Source organism: Lolium perenne, chromosome 6 (genome assembly GCF_019359855.2).
Source record: "Lolium perenne isolate Kyuss_39 chromosome 6, Kyuss_2.0, whole genome shotgun sequence".
NCBI classification, from domain to species: domain Eukaryota; kingdom Viridiplantae; phylum Streptophyta; class Magnoliopsida; order Poales; family Poaceae; genus Lolium; species Lolium perenne.
This window is the reverse complement of record NC_067249.2, coordinates 260,465,517-260,487,945: the sequence shown is the minus strand read 5'-3', so window position 1 is coordinate 260,487,945 and position 22,429 is coordinate 260,465,517. Positions and strand designations below refer to the sequence as shown.

General features: G+C 40.1%; 1 protein-coding gene across 2 annotated transcripts; it reads left to right on the top strand.

Moving 5' to 3' along the window:
- Window positions 1-7: 7 nt before the first annotated feature.
- LOC127305363 (CLIP-associated protein) lies at window positions 8-8,898 on the top strand. 2 transcript variants are annotated; one of them, XM_051335775.2, is made up of 19 exons: window positions 8-420; window positions 819-984; window positions 1,730-1,891; window positions 2,012-2,109; window positions 2,357-2,431; window positions 2,530-2,598; window positions 2,669-2,754; window positions 2,827-2,944; window positions 3,320-3,418; window positions 3,490-3,576; window positions 3,640-3,775; window positions 3,874-5,426; window positions 5,598-5,645; window positions 5,760-5,864; window positions 5,985-6,059; window positions 6,154-6,222; window positions 6,358-6,426; window positions 6,695-6,796; window positions 8,456-8,898. In XM_051335775.2, exons 1-19 carry the CDS (start codon window positions 163-165, stop codon window positions 8,603-8,605), a joined length of 3,525 nt encoding a protein of 1,174 aa, XP_051191735.1. In that variant the 5' UTR covers window positions 8-162; the 3' UTR covers window positions 8,606-8,898. The 2 variants fall into 2 exon arrangements, with proteins under 2 accessions (XP_051191735.1, XP_051191734.1); XM_051335774.2 differs by having other exon boundaries at window positions 3,490-3,775.
- Window positions 8,899-22,429: the final 13,531 nt, after the last annotated feature.

Below are 22,429 nucleotides of genomic sequence, written 5' to 3'. Positions count from 1 at the left end.
ATTTTGGTGAAATTAGGTTCTAAACCCGCGCCTATAAAACCATCACTCCCAAACCAAACCTCGTTTCGTGTCCTCCAATTCCTCCTCTTCGTTAATTTCCCTCCATTTTGATCATCTCGCGCTGCAGTGCGCACCCATCAAACCCTCCTGCCGGCCGACGGGATGACGTCCTCCGCCGCTGTGGTTTCGGCCCTCGGCGCAGCCGCCCTTGCCGAGTGCTGCGCGGGCCTCCTCCGCCCCGGCGGCGGCGGCGGCGACGCCGAGGCCGCGCGCTTGGCGCTCGACGCGCTGTACGCCGCCGGAGGGGAGGCGGTGCGGCCCCATGCGGACGAGCTCACGCCGCTCGTCGTTGGGCGGCTCGGGGACGGCGACGCGGCCGTGCGGGAGGCCGCCAGGAGGTTCCTCGTGCTGCTCATGGAGGTATTATTGGCATACTCGGGTTTCGATTCTCTTCCATTTTCGTTCGGAGTTCAGCGCATATAATCATCTTACGAGTACTAGCATTGTGCGTTAGCAGCGGTTGCCGGTTGGGTCTTAAGCTAGTTAATCATTTGCAATTAGCCCCAGAGTAAAAGTGCTAATAATGTATATGCAAATTGTGAAAACAAGTATTTAAAAGAAATACGATATGCAATCTTTTGAGAATGTGCATAACCATTCACATGGCTTTGGCATAAGTGATACTAGAACAAAAGCAATTAGCACATGTCGTTATACTACAGAATTGCCAAATTTCTAGGTAAGTTTTGGATAAATTGCAGTATGAAAAAACTCTTCTGGAACAAAAAATCCGACTAGTTGGCATTGTGATGTTTCAGATGAAGGAGATGAATGCAAGATTGGAAAATGTACAAACAGGTTCAAGCATATCAGATGTCCATCACAATATTTGTAGGACAACAGAAACTGAATCTCCTGATACCAATGAAGTAAGGAAAATGATCAAACAAAAGATCGGCACAAGAGATATGTCACTTCTAGCAGGTATGCTGGACTTTATTTCGCACGAGACACTCAGTTAATCAGTTTTAGATGTGTAAACGATGTCATATGATTACTCTGTGATTATCAAACCAGAATGTTTCATAGAAAACACAGTAAAAATACTAAAATAGGCTTATCTGTGCTAAATATTATATCTACTTTATGGCTTTCTGGTAGTACTTGAAATGAATGGGAACTATGCATGTTAAAAAAAAAACTTCTTAGTATAATACTATTGGCACTAACTGACAAAAAAGCTCATGATTGCATAGTTGCATCAAAGCATTGACTTTCATTGAAGTGATGTGAACAGTCTAGTTTATGCAATTAAACACATACTAATTCTTGAATAATACTAACCATAAACATACAAGTTAGAAATTAGAAAGCTACTGTTGCAGTTTCAAACAAAATGATCTATGTTGAAGTTTAATATTAAGGCCGGTTGGCTATTGGTCTGTTCATACTAGTCCTATTCTCGGAAGTTTTGGAAGGTTCTTACTGGCCAGTACACAGATCAGTTTTCATAGTGAGTCGACCTGATTACGAAAGCAACAAATAACATCAATTATTTAGTACTTAGTAGCAAGCCAAGAACAAACCATGTTGGTATTAGAACATAGGATGGTTGATGGTTTATTGTTCGTGAATTCCGAACGTCTGCCTGCTTCTGCTATGCTTTGTTTACAATATTTAGCTATTTATGATTATTGGACTGCAATCTGTTCATCTATATTTTATACAGGGGAAGGAGATATTACAAGAAAATCAGTTGAACCTATAAAGGTCTTCTCTGAGAAAGATCTGATAAAGGAAATAGGAAAAGCAACATCTACTTTACAGCCAGATAATGATTGGTCAATCCGGATAACTGCAATGCAAAGAGTGGAAGGCATAGTTCTTGGAGGTTGTCAATACCTTCTTGTTTATGTTGACTTCACTATGCACATTATTTATATATTTAAACTTAACACTTTGGTAAGAGAAAGAGCTTTTCTGAGGGCATTTTATTTTTTCTGTATTACAGGTGCTGCGGATTATTCAGCTTTTCCGGTGCTCCTAAGGCAACTTGTGACCCCTCTTATAAATCAGCTTCTGGACAGGAGATCGACTGTTGTAAAACAGGTTTGCCTGTTTCCCTTTGTATGTATGTAGTAATGATACTTGCTACTATTTTGGAATTTTTTTTTTGATTGCTGCATGTATGTACTGCAAATCACCATATAGTTGCCACAAAAGTAACCAACCAAAGTAGCATGTCCCAAAAACACATATTACGTGTAATAATCGACGTGTCTATATGACATTTCGTGCCATTTATTTGTGCACCCATTGAAGTGTCACTTTCTACTCATTTTTTGGATCTTTGTAGGCATGTCATCTACTAATTTTCCTATCAAAGGAGCTGTTGCGCGACTTTGAACCATGTGCTGAGTTGCTTATTCCGGTATGTTGTTGATTTCCTTTATATATCCATCCTATTTTTTTTCTTAGTACCTCTCTAACTATATCTGAACAGACGAATTTACCATCTCATATCTGCAGGCCCTTCTTAAGAATGTTGTGATCACGGTTCTTGTAATTGCTGAGTCTGCTGATAACTGTATAAAAGAGGTGCATACTGAAATGCTTTCTTTGGCCATTTGATTTTATCGTACTTGATGCACAATGTTTGTCTGTACAGATGCTACGAAACTGCAAAGTAGCTCGCATTCTGCCAAAAATTATTGAATTCGCAAAGAATGACAGAAGTGCAGTTCTTCGTGGCAGGTATGAGAAAAGCACCAGGTCGGCAGTACAAATTGCTCTTTGATGAATGCTTAAAAATGTGCCTCTGTTTAGGTGCTGTGAGTATGCAATACTGATGCTAGAGTATTGGGTTGATACTCCGGAACTACAGAAATCAGCTAATCTGTATGAAGACCTCATAAAGTGTTGCATAGCAGATGCAACTAGTGAGGTACTTACTTGTCTCCGCTAATTCTTTGTGTCTTTGATGAGTATGAAGGCATAATTATATTCCTTTGCCAATTTTTGGGAGTGATTACAAGTTTGACATTTGATTACAAACTCATCTATTGCTAGTATTGGCGATTCTTTTTAGATAATGAAAATGTCCATGCCATTAACATCTTTTGTTCTGAAGCAATTGCCCGTAGTACATTTGTATCATTATGCACTGGGCTGAAATGAAAAAACAGGGAATGCACTCTAAGCTATGTTCTTGTTGCAGATGTCCTTTTCGAAAATGTTCGGTTTTCTGATTAGTTTTTCTTCAAAAAAAAATCTGTTTTTTATTTGGTCATAGCCTTTAAGCAGTTTTCTCAATGTGAAGGTACGATCGGGTGCTAGAGCATGCTACAGGATATTCTCCAGGATTTGGCCTGAACGTTCTCATCAACTCTTCTCATCATTTGAACCATCGAGGCAGAAAGTATATACTCAATCTATCTGACATTTTCCTAATTGATCATATAATTTTACCTTATTTGTGAATTTTTGTAGATGATAAATGATGATGATGCTGAGACAAATCAAAAACAGCTTTCCCCAGTAGAAAGGATTTCAACTGCAATGGACATAGTTGTCAAGGTTGATTCGACTTCATTTTCTTCTGAAGACCTGCAATCAGCACTGATAAAGTTATCTCTTCAGCATGATGATATGACCTCTGAAAGTCCAGCTCAAGAAAGTAAAGAAGGAACTTTAGCTATTGGAAGTTCATTTGAAGATACAAGCACGCCCGGAAAAGAAATAATTCTAGATCGAGACCCTGATAAATGTGATTCAGGTATATGTCATGGGAAATTACATTTCTATTTCTTTGTATTTCTCAGTGGGGAATAGTTGGCTTTATTGGTCAACTTACTGAATTTAGCCATAATGCAGGTATCAGTTCATCATCCTGTTACTTGCCCTCTGACTCTGCATTTGAACCAACTCCAGACATTTTACTGTCAGAAACAACTGCTGAAACAACTTTCCAAGACAAAGCTGAGTACAGGCCAAATGTTGAACAGATATCTTCTCAACAAGCTGAAGTATCAGGAGATCCTTCTCACCTGCTTAGCATGTCTCCTTCCGTCAGTTTGGAATATTCAGAAAACTTGCTAAACCAAAGCCCTGTTAAAGCAAGCTCAGGTGGAAAGTTAAGGACTCAGCAATTGGAGAGGCACCTTGTTAGTACTCCTCGCAAGGGTGTAGTTCATAAGGAGCCAAAGAATAACCACACTCCTAACTTCCGGCGACCTCTCTTGGGTAAGCAGATCACAAACTGGTTTTATGCCAGTACAAGAGGTGATCTAGATAGTAAACAGCCCATTTTGGGTGAAATGGTCAATAGCATGGATGTTCCCTCCTCTCTCACAGGGGCACTTTCTTTGGGTCTTAACCCAAAGTCAGACTGGATGATGAGGGTATATGCATTCAATTTCTTACAGCAGTCTCTGCTAGAACAAGCACCAAAAGGCATTCAGGAAGTTGCACAGAATTTTGAGAAGGTTATGAGGTTTGTTAGTCGTTACTTGGATGATCCGCATCATAAAGTAGCTCATGCTGCTCTCTCATCACTTGCTGAGATCATGCCATTCTTCAAGAAGCCATTCGAGCAGTATCTGGACCAGACGCTGCCCCATGTTTTCTCTCGGTTAAATGATCCGAAGGAATCAATCAAGCTGCAGTGCTTAGCAATTCTGACACTTGCAGGTGAGAGTTATTCCATTGATTCTCTCTTACCTGCTCTACTTCGTTCACTAGATGAGCAGAAATCTCCCAGGTCAAGACTGGCAGTTCTTGAGTTTGCAAAATCCTCTTTTGCAAAATGCTCAGTCAATTCTGATATCTATTCCAGCAGCAGTTTTCTTAAGCTATGGTTTGGAAAACTAACCCTTTTGTTTAAGGATAAAAACAGCAAGGTAAAGGAGGCTGCAGTGATTGGTTTATCTTCAATCTATTCTCACTATGATCCTGCATCCATGTTAAGCTTTTTAGTTAGCTTGTCAATGGATGAACAAAAGAGACTTACACGGGCAATGAAGCAGTTAATCCCTATGATAGGGAGCGACTTGGAAGAGTTCTTGCAACAAAAGAGACAGAGACAGAAGGCGCCATATTTTGATCGCTTTGCTGCTACAGATCCTCATCCCAGAAGTTATGCTGGAAAGAAAAATAAATCCCAGCAGCATGATGCATATCAATCTAACTATGTTAAAGCTGATGATGTATTCAGCTCAGCATGCCAGTATGTCCCAAATTCTCCTTTGGTAGCCCAGGTTCGCCGTGCTGAGAAGATTGAACATGAATCTTATGGACGCAGAGCTGAAATGGTTAACAAAAGGTCTATTACTACAAGGCTTAGCAGTGGTATCCCTCGGAGATCCGATTATAGTATGCTATCAGAGAGCACAGTTGAGAGTCAAAGCATTCCCCAGATGTATTATCAGGTTTATAAGTACTTAACTGGCCTGCTTCTTGTTATCTTTGATCATTATTTTTTTTAGCTTGTTGCTCTTTTCCCATTTTGGCCAGTCTAATTGTACAGTGTACTTGTAGTGTCTTTTGAGGACTCTTATAGGTAGGCAGCTAGATAACAGATATCATGTTTCTGTAAACAGGACGTGGCGAGTCTTCCTGAGATGAATGGTCACCCGGTGTCAATCAAGGTTTGGCTGATCTATTTGCATTCTCCTTATATATTTTTTAATCTTTAAGGGATATTATACTCCTTCGTTTATGTTTTTGGTAGTGATGCCACCTTATACTTGTTCCTCTTTCAGAATTTACATCAGATGTCATCTTCTCTACTTGAAATGCTTGATGATCCAAATGAATCCACCAGAGAGCTTGCGCTTTCTCTATTGGTTGGAATTCTTGAAAAGCAAGTAAGAGTTTTGTTTTGGTGGAGATATAGTCATTTCTAAAACTACTTAACAGAGAGTACTGTGCCATTATTTAACCTCACCTTCCATGGAAATGACCTCTGCTCTGCCCATATATTCCAGGAAAAAGCATTGGAGAACTGTATCGAGACTCTCGTAGTTAAACTGCTGCATGCAACCAAAGATGCTTCCTTGAAGGTACTAATGCAGTGTGAGCGTTCTTTTTTTGGGTTGCATTGGCTGACAACCTATAAAGTTACCATCTCAAGCCTTTATGTCATCGTCATTGCAGGTTGTAAATCAGGCCCATGTCTGCCTGACAAGCGTGGTTACTCAATTTGATCCATTGAGATGTTTCCGGGTAAAAGTTCTTTCACATGTTTTTTATGTTTATGGGTTCTACTAGGACTGTAAAATTCAGTAAATTCCTTGGACAACTTGTTGCTGTTCCTTTTCACTGTTGTTGGTATCTTATGTTTCTCATTTAATTATACAGGCAATTGCTTCGCAGTTGGTCTCCCATGATGAGAAAATTCTTATTGTCAGCATCAATAGTTTGAGCAAGGTAAAATCCCTCCAAGTTTTACAGTTAATTTATGCAAATGTTATGTGTGGACACATGGGCCGATTTTGGTGTTGGCATCAGAAAAAAAACTTTAGATAATGGAAGAGTACATCTCCCAGCCTCTGCCTAGCTGTACCGTTTATGCCATCAGATTATATTGTGGATGAGCTCATGTTTAATCTATCCCAGTATTCATGACTAGTTAGGCGTGTCATACAGTTAACTTTCTATTTCCTTACTGCAAAAATTTCTGTCTTTGATTTTGCAGCTTGTGATCCGATTGTCACAGAACGAACTGATGACTCATCTGTCAACATTTCTTCCGGCACTTTTGGATGCCTTAGAAAACCAGAGCCCATATGTTCGCAAGGTTCATTCATTCCCACTTACTTCTGTATATTGTGCATAATATCATTTTCTATTTTCTGGGAAAAGAATGCCTGAATCCTGAAAGCAAAAGGTCATGAAACCAGCCAGTATAGGCTGAAATGTTAACAAGATATCCCAGTTTGTCATGCAGCTGTCCAGGCCCTGTGTGCACGAATCACAACGTCTAAACATTGTCCTACAATGTGAACATGTCCGAAACTCATAATCTGTTCTGAACCTCATCTGTTCAGGGAAATTTTAAAAATGGCAATGTTGAGGCATCCATCGTGTACCAGCTGCGCAACTCAACTTGCTGAGGAACTCATTCAGTAACATTTCATAGATATGCACACTTGTGCTGCCACCCTTTGAGTCAATGATCTGGCCATGGTCACGAGCCCCTTGATTGGATCCACCAGAAATCAAAGCCGTCTCTGTACTCCAAACCATGTGTCTATCCTGAACCTTGGACCTGCACCACCTATAGACTATACTCTGCATGCTATTCAGCACACAAGTTGTCAAACCGATGAAATCACCCAGTAGAAACTGCAACATTCAATTTCCTTTTATCCTTCTTATTAAAAGGACAAGAAGGTTCAAAGACCGTTAATACTCCTGCAGCCGTGGTCCTCTCCGAATAATACCCACGCTGACGAGTTCCCCATGAATTAATCCTGTGCTGCACCGCATTGCATCGCATTGTACGGCACGCTATTTTTTTTTTGACCTGGTACAGCACGCTATTTTGCCGTTCCTGCATTATATCACAGGCTGTATTGTGCTGTGCTTGCACTATATTGCAGGATATAATCTGGACCATAGTTTTGCTTGCGTAGCAACCAGTACCTAGGATGTCGAGGGGTCGAGCAACAGCTCACAACTCAACTTGTTCATTAATCCATTCAATACCATCTCATTGAAACATACATACAATTGTGCTTTGATGTTGTCCTTTGAGTCCATAGTCTGGCCATGTTCATGCACGAGTACCTTCAACTGGATCCACTGGGCATCAAAGCTCTGTCAGTGCCCACTCTACTCACGGTATCTTGCCTCGGTACGCCGGCCGTACATACATAAACCTTGTCTGTACCACTCCCTCTCTCTCTATCCATGTCTCTTACCCTGAATCACCCTGACCTGAGACACACAAATGAGATGAATTCACCCAATAGAAAACAACAACATTCATTTCCCTTTTGCTGAAGGAAAAAACAAGAACATTCAGAGGCCATAAACACTCCTGCAGCAGCACGTTCTTTCTGAATCACATTCATGCCGACCAAGCACGAATTAAACCTGCTTAATAATTAACCATGTGCTGCATTGCATCGCCCTGATCTGCGATGCATATGAGTATCAATAAACGCACACGTACACCTTTTCTGTACCACACCCCATGTGTCCATCCTGAACCCTGACCCGACCCTACCCTGCATCTTCTATGCCTGGCTCGTTGCTCGTCAGTCAGCACACAAAATGATCAAACAAACAGATGAATTCGCACAGTAGAATTCAAGCACATTCATTTCCTTCTTCTTAGAGAAGAAACAAGAAAATTGAAAGACCTTAAAAACTCCTGCAGGCTGCAGCAGCAGCAAGTCCTCTCCGACGACGAACTAACTAATCACCATGTGCTGCATTTCATATGTTGCAGGCTATCTTGCTGTGCGTGGTGGACGTGTATGTGAAGCTGGGTCCGGCGCTGCTGCCGCACCTGGAAGAGCGGCTAGACGGCGCGCAGCTGCAGCTGGTCGTCACCACGGCCCACTCCAGGAGGCGTGCCATCGCCGCCGGCAAGGACTAGTAGCGGCAGGGAAGAAGGTGGATGCCGATGGTTGGTTCAAGACGATCGATGCCGGAGGCAAGGGCACCATTCATGCATACACTAACCTGTATTTATGCCCATGTGTGCGCGGGCAGGGCAAATCTTAATTATGAGACGAGTTGATGAGGAGAGATCGTGTGGTGCACTGCAGTGATCACCGCTAATGGTAGTACAATACTGCGATCAACGACGATGTATGTAGACAGCCAGGCAGGCGGTGCAGGGTACTGGATCCAGTGTACATATAGTACGTCTGTGTGTACCTTGCTTGCTTAGTGTTAGACTATGTATTGTACAAATCCCCTCCTTGGCAACCGATCGCTCGAGCGAGCGATTCTTGTCGGCGCGGAGCGCTCGCGCGGCAGCGCGAAGGCAATTCCCTTTTCGCCGCGTCACGCGTGTCACGCTTGTTTCTATTTTTGGTAACCGACCGACTTTCCCTTTTCGGCCCGTCGTTTTCGAATTATTTCGAATCGATTTGGTGTTCCCCTCCTTCCGCCCGTTATCCTCTCTCCCCTGTTCTCGTCCCATTCAGCCCTGACGGAGAGGGCGACGGCGACGGCGGAGTCGACGCTCCGATTCCTCGTGGCTAGTGCGCGACCTAGATTTCTCCTGCCGTCGCTTCACTAGCAAGGTCCAGTCGATTTCGGCGCTGTAAGGTTAGTATTCCAACTGGATCTAGTGGGGAGATCTGGGTCTCGCCGGCCGGTTTGTTTTCCACCGTGGATTTATTTTCTGATGGGTTTTTTGTTTGTCTGGCGATGGATTTGTTCCGGCGAGGGTTTGTCTTTTTGGGTGGATTTTGTTCTCCGCCTAGGTTCCCGATCCGTCTCTCGGTTCACAAACCTCTGTTATCTGGGTCTCGCCGGCCGGTATTGTTTTGTGCGGCGAGGGATTGTTCCACCTTGGATTATTTTTCTGATGGGATTTTTGTTTTTGTCCGGCGAGGGATTGTTCCGGCGAGGGTTTGTTTTTTGGGTGTATTTTGTTCTTCGCCTAGGTTCCTGCTTCGTACCTCGTTTTCACAAATCTCTGTTATGGGATCGGCTGTAAATTGCGTTTTCACTATTTCAATGTTCATTGTAGTCCGATTTTTGGCCTGTTGCACTGCTTTTTGTCCACAATTTCTATGGTAATTGTAGCAGGAGAAAGCAGAGATCATGGGACTTGTTTTCTAGGGGTTCACAAATCCCTGTTATGGGGTTTGTTTTATCAACCCACTTATTCACTTTTCATCAACAAGTATCTCAACGTTTAACCAATATATACATTCTGAAGTTACCCACCTCTTTTTTTCCCTGTGTTTAGGGAATGATGAACTCATTTTTTGTACTCCTGCATATGTTTTTTGTTTTGATGCTGATTTCTTCCTTTTTACAGTGGTGATTCTTGGTTGGGCTTGATATATCAACCAAGGCATTGTTATTTTGATTTCACTAAGAGTTTTTCTCATTATCATGGCATCTGTTTTTGTATTGCAGCGTTGTTGTTTCCATGGCGGGCAGCAAGAAACAAGGTGGTGATCATCTAGGTGTTCGCAAAATGCCCAATGCTAGTGAGCGTGCTAGGAATCGGGCCTCTACTTTTCCTGTTGTCAGGTTATATGAACATCTAAGTTCTGATCAGAAGAACTCGATTGGGGATATGGATCTTGGTTCAATGCTTGACATCAAGTGCCATGTTCTTCACAATCCATTGATAAGCTGGCTCGCTCCTTTGTATGATAGTCATTCTCGAGAGTTTGTCATTCAAGGGCGTGGTAGAATCCCTCTCAATGCTGATTCCATTTACCGCACACTCGGTCTTCCGCGGGGGGATATTCCTGTTGTGTATGCAATGGATTCTGTCATAGAGGCTCGTCTAGGTCCTTTGTTATTTCCTGGCCATAGCAGCACGCCGAAGATTACTGGTGTGTTCACAATGCTGTCAGAGATGACTCAGTATGATGACATTTTCAAGCAAGTTTGGATGATGTATCTTGTTTGTACTTTGCTTGCACCAACAACGTCTAACAAAGTCAGCAACAGATGTTATCCTATACTGGTATATGTGTTATCCTCTAGTTTTTTAAAAAATCATTCATTTTTTTTATCAATATATGTGAACAATCATTTTTTACGCGGTGTTTACATTATTTTTTTGTAGGACAACATTAGCAATGTCAGGAACATGAACCTTTGTCAGTTTGTGTGCGACAGATTGCATGATGAGCTTTGTACTGGGAAGCCTTCTGGAGGCTGCCTGTTCCATATTCAGTTACTGTATGTGGACTCTTTGGATATTAGCTCTCTTAACCTTGACCTTCCAGATGGTAGATTTGTTGCTAATATATGGTCAAAGAAAGATGTTGATACTGTGCTTGATGCTGACTTGAAAAGGGATGGATCTGGTTATGGGAATCTCGAGGTTAGTTAATCTTTTTGTGTTTCTCATGTTATGACATGAACTTTTGTGGTCGATTTTGTGCAAGCTGATGCATTTTTTGTTTTTGTTTTGTCACTAATATCAGTTGAAGCCACACCTTGCTATAAATTTCAACTTGTTTGGAGGTGCAGCTAGCTTTGAAAGATGGGTTGAAACCAATACTGCACCTAACTGCCCGAAAAATGTATGATACAGTGATAAGTTTTTAATTTTAGTTTTTTGTTTTTCAATTTTGTATGGTACCATTACATTTTTTTAGTATATCTCTTTTTTTAAATGATTTTTCCCTTTTTCATTTTTTGTGTGTTGTTTTTTGATGTAGCGTAAAGACAAGGTTGCTAGATTAATGGGTGAGTTTGCTTCTGGTCTCACTGGTCTAATGAGTAAGCTTGTGCAAGGTTTGACTGAAGTTGATGATGATGAAGTTGTGTATACTGCAAAATCTGATAAGACATTACGCTCTCAAATCGTTGCCTCTCGTTCATCGCATGATGGAGGTGCTGCAAACACAACCTCTCCTATTGCGCAATCAACTTATGATCGTCCTGCTAAGATTGTAGGGAAATCACCAATACGCCGTCTGAAGAATGTGCCTTGCAACCAAAGTGCTGATGCTACAGATGTTGGGGGGGATGTGCCTTGCAAGCAGATTGCTGATGTTACAGATGTCGGAGGGGATGTCCTTTGCAACCAGAGTGCTGATGCTACAGATGTCGGAGGGGCTATTACTGCTGATCCATTGAATATTGTTGATTCCGTTTCATCACCTGTCTCTGAGCAAACTAATGTTCTGGCCGAGGCCCGTGTTGTTGAGCAAACTCGTGTTACCAGGTCTGCTGCAAAAGCAGCTTGTGGTGCCAAAGCGCCATGTCAAACTGATAAGGTACCTGTTGTCAACTTCAGTGACAATATGTCTGATGGCGATAGTTATCATTCTGGCAATGACAGTGATTATGTTGATGAAGCCGTTGCTGCTCGCTTTGTTATTCAAAGCAGACGTCATGTGGATGGAGGTGAGCATGGTGATACCGTGTTGTCGGAATGTGCAGCAGTGCTGCCAAGCGGACAACTCTTTCTCGTGTTGCGACAGCTTGTTCCTGGTGTTTCTCTGAACTGGTTTCCAGCAGTGTACCCATGGATATTGATTGTGCTGTTGTGGAACCATCTGATGCTGATGCTCTAGTACGTTTTATGGAAACTGATATCACTGTTGCATCAGCAGATAATAGGATTGTGTTTCAGGGTCTTGAAAATCTTGCAGAAACTGCTGCTATGCATATTGATGGTGTTGTTGATGAGCGAGATTTAGATATTGGGAAGCAAGTTTTATCTGAAACAAATGAAGCTGATCTTCTTTGTGCCAAAGATGCCCAGTGCTGATGGTGCTGTCATTTCTGTCGGTACGAAGTCAGGCGAAGTTCTGAGTTCTAGCCTTGAGGTTGCTGTAATGAATGAAGGCAATGGGAAAGGATTATCTGATGGTTATGATGTTGTCAGTGAGACAATCAACGACGTTGTGAATGATTTGAAAAGGAGTAGGTCTGCTCTCGATGCTTCTGAAGCGAAACGTAGTTGTGTTGTACGCGAGGATCGTTCTGTTAATCCTGTACAGAATGAACCATCATCTGCTCCTAAGAAGAAGCCCAATGTGAGAGGCAGAAGGTATTTTTTGATCGACCCCGTTTGAAGTTACTCACCAATGTATTTCATGTGTAGCTATCAACATTTCTGTCGTTGCATTTTCTTACATTTTTTTCGCTGTAAATGTATTCATGTTTTTTCTTTTTTGCTCTTTTTGTTTTTCGTGTAATTTTACCAAATACCATCTCATGAACTTACCAATGCTTTTTTCTGGTAGTTATCAAACGCTGGTTGGTTTGCATGACATAGTATGTTTTATACTTCATTGTTTTGGAGTTTTTTCTAATAATTTTAAGTTTTTTGCTTTTTCACAGGCAAGCTGTTTATAAAAGTCAGGTTGCTACAAGATCTTCACCACGACGACCTCCTAGAGGTACTTCTTCAGGTGTTGCTGATAACGTTGCAGTTAAATCAAAAGTGTATACTTTGAAAGACCGTCTTGAAGGCTCAACAAAAATTCACGCCTTTGGAACATCTACCGTAGTTGAAACTGGTAGTCAGATTTCAGCAGAGGTTGTTTCTGACGGGGTTGTTTTTAAGGATGCTGTTTTCTCTTCCAAGTCTACAAGTGAAACTGTTCCAACAGGAAAAGAATCTGCACATGAGGATCCAGTTCAAGTTAGCTTTGCAACTGGTAGCCAGATTTCAGCAGTTGGTGGTTCTGATGTGGTTGTCCCTTCTAAGTCTACAAGTGAAATTGTTCCAACAGAAAAAGAATCTGCACACGAGGAACCACTTGAAGTTAGCTTTGCAACTGGTACCCAGGTTTCAGCAGAGGGTGGTTCTGATGTGGTTGTTCCTTCTAAGTCTACAATTGAAATTGTCCCAACAGGACAAGAATCTGCACATGAGGAACCAGTTGAAGTTAGCTTTGCACCTCAAGATTCTGGTACCAGTGTTACAAATCAGATGGCTGATCCTGTTGGCGATGTTGACCATCATGCATCTGCTTCTACTGGAACAACTGTTGTTGTTGCTCGTGATGCTGAACAAAATGCAACAGCTTCTCCACAAGGTATTTGCTCTCTCTTTTTTTCGTTGTATCGGTTTATGTTTTTTGTATTCATTGTTTTTTCATTCTTTTATTTGTTTGTTTGACTTAGTATGAAACATTTTTTTAATCAGATCAAATTGTTACTGTTGTTAAGAGAGCTAAATTTGTTGCTGCTGATGGCAAACTGAGTCTCACTCCTGGCATCCCTATAGATCTGTCTGCTTATCATGTGTCTGTTGTAAATACATCTGCGTCTGATAAAAGTGCTTCTCCATCTGGTAATATGATTTTTTGTTTTGTGCTCTTTTTGATTTCTTTTTTTTAATTTGTTTTGTTTGTCATGCTGCTGCTCACAATATCATTGTTTTTGCGCAGAGGCATTAGGAAATGCTGATGGTCATGATTCTACCATTTCTGCTGATGTTGTTAAAGAATCAGAAACTGCAAATGTGTCATCTATCCCTCCTACTGGTTAGATCACTTTTTCTATCTTTTTGTGTTTTATTTTTACAGTTTTTACTTTCTTTTATTTTCATTTTCTTTCTGTTTTTCACTCAACCTTTTTTTACTTATTACATGTTTTCTGTGCATGTCTTGTTCCATCAATTCATCTACGCCCGTTCCGCATATTATCTCCCACTTGTAATCTATATATGCAGAATGCATACCATCATGGCAAGTAAATGCACGTATTCGTAATACGTTTTCAAGGAACAAGAGAGGGAGGAAGAAGAAGAATTAATTGTTATTTTACAAAACCTGCTTTTTTTATGGATCATTGGGTGTGGCGAAGTGATGGTGCTGTTGAGTTGGTCGATGTATTAACTTTTTATTTTTATTTTATATGGGTGAACAATATCCTGTATGAACGCTATGTAATTTTATCCCTGTTTATATGTAATGGATGATTTTACCTTTTTGTTATGAATAATTTCGCTCTGTGTGAGTGAGTACTGTTTGTTTTTCTTTCCTCTCCCTTTTGTTTTTTTTGGACTTTTTTTTTTCTTTTTATACCTTCATTTTTGTTTTTTATTTGTGGCTACATGTGCGGTGATGTTTATATTTGTCAATGAAGACGGAGGTGCAACTGACTTTCAAGAACATTGTTTTGATGACTCTGTAGATGGATTGCATCCTGTAATCGCCACCGAAATCAGTAACAATGAAGCTGGTATGTCCTACTCTATCTTAGTAGTTAAGTTATTTTTTTGTTTTCTTGTTTTTTCATATAGAATATCATGTCCTTGTTTTTTTTACAATTTGTTCACTTTCTAATTATCTTTTTTTATTCCTGTTTTGTTTTGTTTTTTTTTTATTTTCTCAGATGATTTGGAGGTCCTTTATATTACTCCAGCTTTGCCAGTGCCTGTTCAGAATTTACCTATTGCCAGTAGAACTCCAAGGACCAGGCTACGCATGGAAAGGGTCGTTCTTCCTTCGAAGTTCATGCTACATCCATACAACCGAGTAACTTGTACCGATGAGCAAGAATTATTGTACCAGCAAGTTATAAAGCACAACAGCGACTCTGAACACTCTAAAATAAAACAGTATGTCAGTTTTCTCATGTATACGCAATGGTGTTCTTTTTTAGATAATTCATTACTTTTTACCAACTTAGTTTTGTTCATGTATTCTTTTTTTTTGCAGATCAAGGTTCTTGATGATTGACCCTATGTGGGTTTCGACTGGTGACTTGGCTAGTAGCATTATGCCTTCTGGAGAACTGTCAACAACGGTTGCCGAAATTGGAATTGCTATTCTTCAGGTTGACTGTCCGAAGAAGAAGATCATTTTCCCATGGATAGTAACTATTTATTTGCTTGAAAGAAGATTTAATTCAAGAATACTGCAGAAACATTTCAGGATGGACGATAAGTATAAACTTAGTCACCAAAATCTGGTAAACTTTTTCTGTGTTTTTATGTTTTTCGATTTGTGTTACGTGTGAACATTTATTTTAATGTTTCTCTGACCCTTGTTTTTATCTTTTCTTTTTTTGTTTTTTTTTCAGTTGTGTTTTGGTGTCCTTCAGAATCTTGGAACAGAAAAGAAGCCATGTGGTCATTGGTATTCACTGTTCTTGAATTTTGAGAAAAAAAGGTTTGAAGTTCTTGATTTTGCGCGTGGTCCTGATGATGAATCGCTCATTAATCATTCTAGCGATCTAGTCGATGCTATCAAGTGCATGTATCGTATAAATTACTCCAGTTCATCAAAACAGATTGATGACTATGAGTTGGTTTTCATTGAAGCTCCTAAGCAAAATAACAAGTATGTTCTCTTCTTTTTATCTAACTTATGCTTTGTTTCACTGTTGGACATTTCTTTGTATTTGATAGCTCACAGATCTTTTTTCTATATCTTTTTTTTTGAAGCATTGATTGTGGTTATTTTATGCTCAAGTTCCTTGAACTTTGGAATGGCCGTGTTGTACCTGCTATCACTTATGATCAGATACCAGAACTTAGGAAGGTCCTAACATGGAATTGGTTAAACCACCCTCTGAACAAGTTGCAGAATTGGAGGTACCTGTTGGAAAGCAACGCTCTGTGAGGTATGAACTACCAGATGCAACTCAAATAAACTACCACTTACAGCATAAATAAGCTACTTCTCTTTTTTACTTGCAGTCTGATTTAATTAGCATTTTTTCTTATTCTTTTTGGCTTGGTAATTTGTAACATTAACCGTTGGTAAATATATGTTTTAGTGGTTGGTAAGGGGGGGGGGGCAGGTTGGTATTTTGTTACGAGCTAAAATGTAATTTTGTCTATTTTTTTTTGTTTGTAACTTAATTTATTGCTGTTCGTGGAATTATCAAAAGGCTGGTAAACAACATGCTCAGAGGTTGATAAACACATTGAATAGCGGTTGATAACTTTCAAGAATTCGACCTGTTCAGGGGTGTTTTTTTGGGGGATGGTGTTGATAAGTTCATGTTCTTTTCCACAGCTGTTTTTGATAGGCGACTGGGTTGATAATTTTTCATGTTTTTACATTTGATAAACAACTGCTTGGAGGGTTGATAAATAACTGGTCAGGGCGTTGATAAGTTCATTTTTCTTTTTGACAGACTACTGGGTTGATAATTATCAAGGATAGTTTTCATAATTTATGGAACGGAAAAATAATTATCCAAATTGTAGTATTACAAGTTCGAACGACAAACACAGCATGACCATTACACAAATGATTGTACTCCTTCTTTCATTGCATACTTCCATCCTGCTTTTCGCTCATCCTTCTTGCTTTGTCATGGGTTCCCTTCTTCTTTTTGGGAATCCATTCCTGGTATGCTCATGCCAACCTGTGTATTTTTTTTACATGGGATAAATTTAGTAAATGGTAATAACTTTTTTAATAGTTTCTTTTGTACTTCTGTGTATATTTTTCTGTAAGTCAGTACAGTACCTTGTCTCTGTCTGGGCATTTTGGTCTTTTGTGTCCAGGCAACCTGCAAAGTCCACACAATCTTGGTGCAGCCTTTTTCTTTAGTTTTGCAGCAGATTTCTCATGGAAATTCATAGGTCTTTCACCTAGGTTGAACCCTGGATTTCCTGACTGTGGTGGATCCTTATAAGGGCGATGCTCATCTTCATTTTTTTCTTCGTCACTTGAATTTTTCTCCTCATGGTGTATCTGTTCATTGTTGTGTCCATGATTGTTGTCTTCTCTATCTTCATGACGCATATTGTCAGTATCTTGTTGAATTGGGTCATCAACCTTTTTTCTCTTACGTGTGACTTTTTCTTTCGTCTGGAGGCGTTCAATTGCATCTTTGCATATAGCTTTCTTCAGCTCAGCAACTCCTTCAGCAAACAAGTCGTATGACCTATCATCCGTGCAGACAGTAGATAGTATGTGTGATGTTTTGCTCATTTCAATCGCGTGTCTAACAGCCAAGTGTGTATTCTGTGATGCTGTATTGCTTCTTCTCTCCGTCAATCGCGCTACCTCTATCCCAGCTGCAGTAGTCCATCTAGGGTTGATGAAACTGACAGGAAGTTCAGTCAAACCAATATGACTAGCCACCCTCATGACATGGCAGCACTGTATTCCATCGCGAGCCATCTTTGAGCACGAGCATTTGTACACATCGTCGTCATCAGAGGAAACACTAACCACATATATTAATCTGGGGAACTCTGCATTCCTATAGTTAGCCACCCTAATAACTCTGTACAATCTCTTCTCTTCCACAACTTCAACGTTGTAAGCAGTACCCTTCCTTAGCTCTTCAGCAAACTTGCCGTATATTGGGTCTGTGTAGATTTTCATTGCTTCCCTTTCAAGAGGATTGAATCCCCAATTCACAGACTCCTTGAACTCACTTTTCTCTCTTAGGCGATCTAGGTCGGACTGTTTTTTTTCTTGTATTATGATATACTCCTTGAAGAATGTTGCAATCGAGTCCTTCCTTTTTACATAGTGTTTGAATAAGGAGTTTGTGCTCTCACTTCTCCCCGTCGATGAAGTGAATGGGAAGAATCTCTCTTTGAAATATGCTGGGACCCACTGAGCTCTGATGTCATATATCCTGTCCAGGTGTGGCTCTCCCAAAGCATTATGACGCTCCAGTAGATCATGCCAGCTATTTTCGAATTCCTCTGGAGTAAATGAGTTCCTTATAACCGCTCTTAGTTCTTCCTTCAGAGTCCCTCTTACTGCGAAGAATAGGGACAACTTGTCATCCAGGTTCTTGCTGATGTGAAAGTTGCAGAAACGGTGCACTGTGTAAGGTAATGCTTTAGATATTGCAATCCTCATTGCAACGTCTTGGTCTGTTATTATAGTTTCTGGGTGCTTGTTGTCCATAGCAGCATGTGAATTCCTCAAACAGCCACTTGAAAGTGTCTGCTCTCTCATCCTCTAGCAGTCCTACTCCGAACACGACTGTTTTGCCATAGTTATCAACCCCTAATATTGGAGCAAATGGCATCCCATACTGGTTGGTTGAAAATGTTGTATCAAATGATACAAATTGACCAAACTTTGAGTAGTTTGCCCTCCCTATTTGGTCTGTCCAAAATATACTTTTCACTCTATTATCGCTGTCAACATCAAGTGAATGTCTGAATCCAGGCATCTTTTCACGTGCTTCCTTGAATAGTAGCAACAACTCTTCAATGTCCCTGTTCTTAATTTTCTTTCTTTCTTTTGCTAGCTCGTTCTCTAGGTTTTTTGTATCAAATGGAACTGCCCTGAAGCTTCCCCTTGTTTTCCTGAATATTTTCATTATGTTCCTGGGTGGAACTCTTGTTTCTTGTAGGATGTGGATTAGAGTCTTGTCTGATGCAGACATTGACCTGTGACACTTCATGAACCTTACTATCCACTCTGACGGAGCTAGGTTGTGGTTATGTTCTAGTCTTACGTTACTTATTGACCACTTTCCTCTGTATTCCTTCACAAACATTCTGACTTTGCATTTTGTCTGCACAATCCTGGAAGTCCGTCTCTGTCTGAGTGCACTGTCAACGTATGTATCGTCACGACATCTGTTGCATGCGAATGTCTGTCTTGTTATTTCATTGGTTTTTCTAGACTCGTAGGAGGTGTCCTTTTTTATTGCAAATCCAACCCTTCTTGCGTACACTGCAAAGAAGAAGAATGCATCATCTTTTGAATCGAATTCCATCCCAACTGTGGGAGTAGATGCCTCTGATATCTCTTGCATTGTTGGATACTTCTTGTTTGCAAACATTCTGTCCATTTCAAGCTCTTCAGCAGTCGGTTCCTCTGGATTCAGCACTGACTCAAGAGTTTCTTCATATTTTTCATCTTCTTTGTTCCCATGCTCATCACCATTTGAATAATCAGCATTGTCAGCTGGGCATGCATTCTCACCAGCAAATGATGCACCATCTGCATGCAATTCTGGGATGTTGCTATCAGCATATCCTTCGTTGTCTTCGTTCTCGAATTTGAGCACCTGGTTTTCACATAGATGCATCATGGTTTTTGGGGTATCAGCTATGGTGTTTTGTTAATGTCTCCCAAATAAACTCAATGTTTTTACTTTATTTTTGTTTGTAAATTATGTTACGTGAAGCAATTTGACATGTTACCTCATTTAAATCGAAGTCCTTGCATTTTTGTTTGCTCGCCCTTGTGATGTTTGATGACGTATGTCCTTCCGCTTCCGAGTTTTGCTTGTGCATGTAAAAACTTTCTTCAACTGCTTGTAGCTCTGCCAAGCTTTCGAGCTCAGCTCTCTCTTTCCTTCTCTGAAGAAATGCCTGTAATGTGTAACAAAGACTTTTATTAGTTTTTCTTTTTTGAGGATATGAACAAATCCCATCTCTATAGTCTGCAGAGGTTCATTACCTGTGCAAATTTATCTACCATCCTCCGGCACTGTATCGGTGTCTTCCCTGTCATAGATCCAAATATACTTTCTGCAGCAATTGTTCCATCCTCCTGTTGTGTTTTTCCTGACTCATTCGCTTTTGTTGTATCCATCTGCAAAAGAAATTATTGTTGTATCAGAGTTACTCTTTCTGTTTTACATTTGTTAGTCATAGTCACATGTTTATGTATATGAGTTTAAATCAATTTTTTTTTCATATCTGCCTTTTTCAGATAATGGAGGATTTAACTTTTTTGTGTGCAAGTCAATAAGAGTCTGTGGAGCTATGGACAAAGAATTATGGACAGATGATACACAGTGTTACCATTTTTGTTCTACGTGTGCTGTGTAACTTTTAGTACACAGGAGGATGTTAACAGAGTTTTTCTTAATTCTGTCTCTTTTTTTATTTTATTTTTCTCTTTGAGCTGTGTAAAGTGATCAATGTTCTGTAAGTTTCTCTATGTGATGTACATTGTATGTTTTTTCCCATGTAATATTCTACTATGCTGAACCTTTTCTATATTTTTCTATTATGGTAAATGAAGGTAATATACATATGATTTTCTAGGTTTTCTAGATGAAAAATGCATGTGCTAGTTGAATTAAGTACTAACCTTTCCTTTTTATACCGTATGCTGGTGGGTGAATTTCCTCTCTCAGATCAAGGACTCATCCCGTAAACCACTTGGATGATTTTGTCTATAACCTGAGCACCCTAAATCTCTCTCTCTAGAAGTTCTTCGTGAAATTTGTATTTTTTCGACCGTGGGGGGTAGAAGTTCTTCGTGGCTGGGTTTAAGAAAAGGATGATTCTCAGATTTCGTCCGTCTGGTCCACTTGCTCCATTGCTTTTTGATGTGCACCAGGCGGAAGCTTTTTTGCTTGGTTGAGGAGAGAGATGGTGGCGATGGTTGGTGGCGGAGGAGATGGATCTGTCCCCGATCAGATCCTGGGGAAGAAGGAGTTTATCTCCTTCTTTTTTTTCGGTTTTTACTGATGAGGTTTTGATTATTGTGTACGTGACCCTGTTTCTTATCTTCCTCTATCTTTCATTTCTATCCTTGTGTGTGTACATGTCCACCTGTTCCGTGGGTATTTTTTATACTTTATTTTTTCGAGGGGTTTTTTGTCAATAGGTAGATCCTACCTAACCCGACGGTCTCGTTTTGTCTGGAGTTCGAGCTGTCCCCTTTCCTCTTTCATTCTCTTTCCTCTCCCGACCATTCTCCATCAATCTCGTATATTTCCTCCAAGAAGGCGCTAGGCGTGTACGGAGGAGAAACCATGGGCAGATCCATCTAGGTCGTGTTTTCAGATCTGTTTTTTTTTGTCCTGCCCTTTGTTTCCTTTTCAATTTCTTCATACCTATACATTTCTTCCAGCTCGTACGATCGCTGGTTTTCGTACCTCTTTTTCTTTGGCTTTTTCATCTTTTTTGCAGATCCAATGATTTTTTGTTCCGCTTATCTTATGATGATTCGTCTATACTCCCCTGTACCTTTTTCCTGGATGATTTTTTGTTTTCCTCCAGGATTTTTGTTTGGTTTTCTGTTCATATTGCTCTTCTTCTCTCAGCATTTCTTTTATTCGAATGACTGAAATATCAATTGTGTTAATCAAGGTACATCAACTTCTTTGTTTTTGCAGGGTATGGAGATTAATCTTTCAAACTAGCAATCCTTCTTGTTATATTTTTTCTTCCATCTGCAAGCCATGGATGGGAATGATGCAGCAACGGTATAACATGATTTTGTTGTGTTTGTCTCTTTTTTCTTTTGTGTTTATCTGTTTTGTGTATGTTCCAAATTATATATGTTTTGCTTTTCTGGTTGATCATTTATTAAATTTTTGTGTGCCTAGATCATAGTTGATGTTCATCAACCTGTAACGACTATTCGATGCCATGTGTACAAGGTAGTGTGAAAGTGCTGTCATTTGATGGATTGTTTGTGTTCATTATACGGCGTTTTATCTGTGCGTAGAAGGTGTCGACATGAAGTGTACTGTCTCTTTGTCTCACTGGGGTAGTACTGGTTTTGTATTGAAGAATATCTTTTACGGATTGTTCACTATTTACTGGGTATATGCTTTTCATTTCTTTTTTTTAATTTTGTGTGTGCTTGTTCCTCTTTTATAGAAAAATAAAGCACACAACATCGAATACTACATGTTCACATTACATTGTTAATAGTTGTTGTGATCTACTTTTTTGGTATGTTAAGACTACATACTTGCTGTTCATCAACATGTACCGACTATTCGATTATTTATTTTTTTAATCATGTAATTTGCAATTATCAGGGCTTTAGGACCAAGCTCTCGCTTCCTAAGTTTCTTGGAGTGACTAGACGGTTGACAGCTACTCAGAAAAAGCTTGTTGCTGATATTG

What these genes read in the sequence shown, in the direction of transcription:
- LOC127305363 (XM_051335774.2), top strand. Translation starts at nt 163, where the DNA reads ATGACGTCCTCCGCCGCTGTGGTTTCGGCCCTCGGCGCAGCCGCCCTT. An exon ending in GTGCTGAGTTGCTTATTCCG is followed by an intron (nt 2,432 to 2,529) that starts GTATGTTGTTGA and finishes TCATATCTGCAG; the next exon opens with GCCCTTCTTAAGAATGTTGT. An exon ending in CCCTGATAAATGTGATTCAG is followed by an intron (nt 3,776 to 3,873) that starts GTATATGTCATG and finishes GCCATAATGCAG; the next exon opens with GTATCAGTTCATCATCCTGT.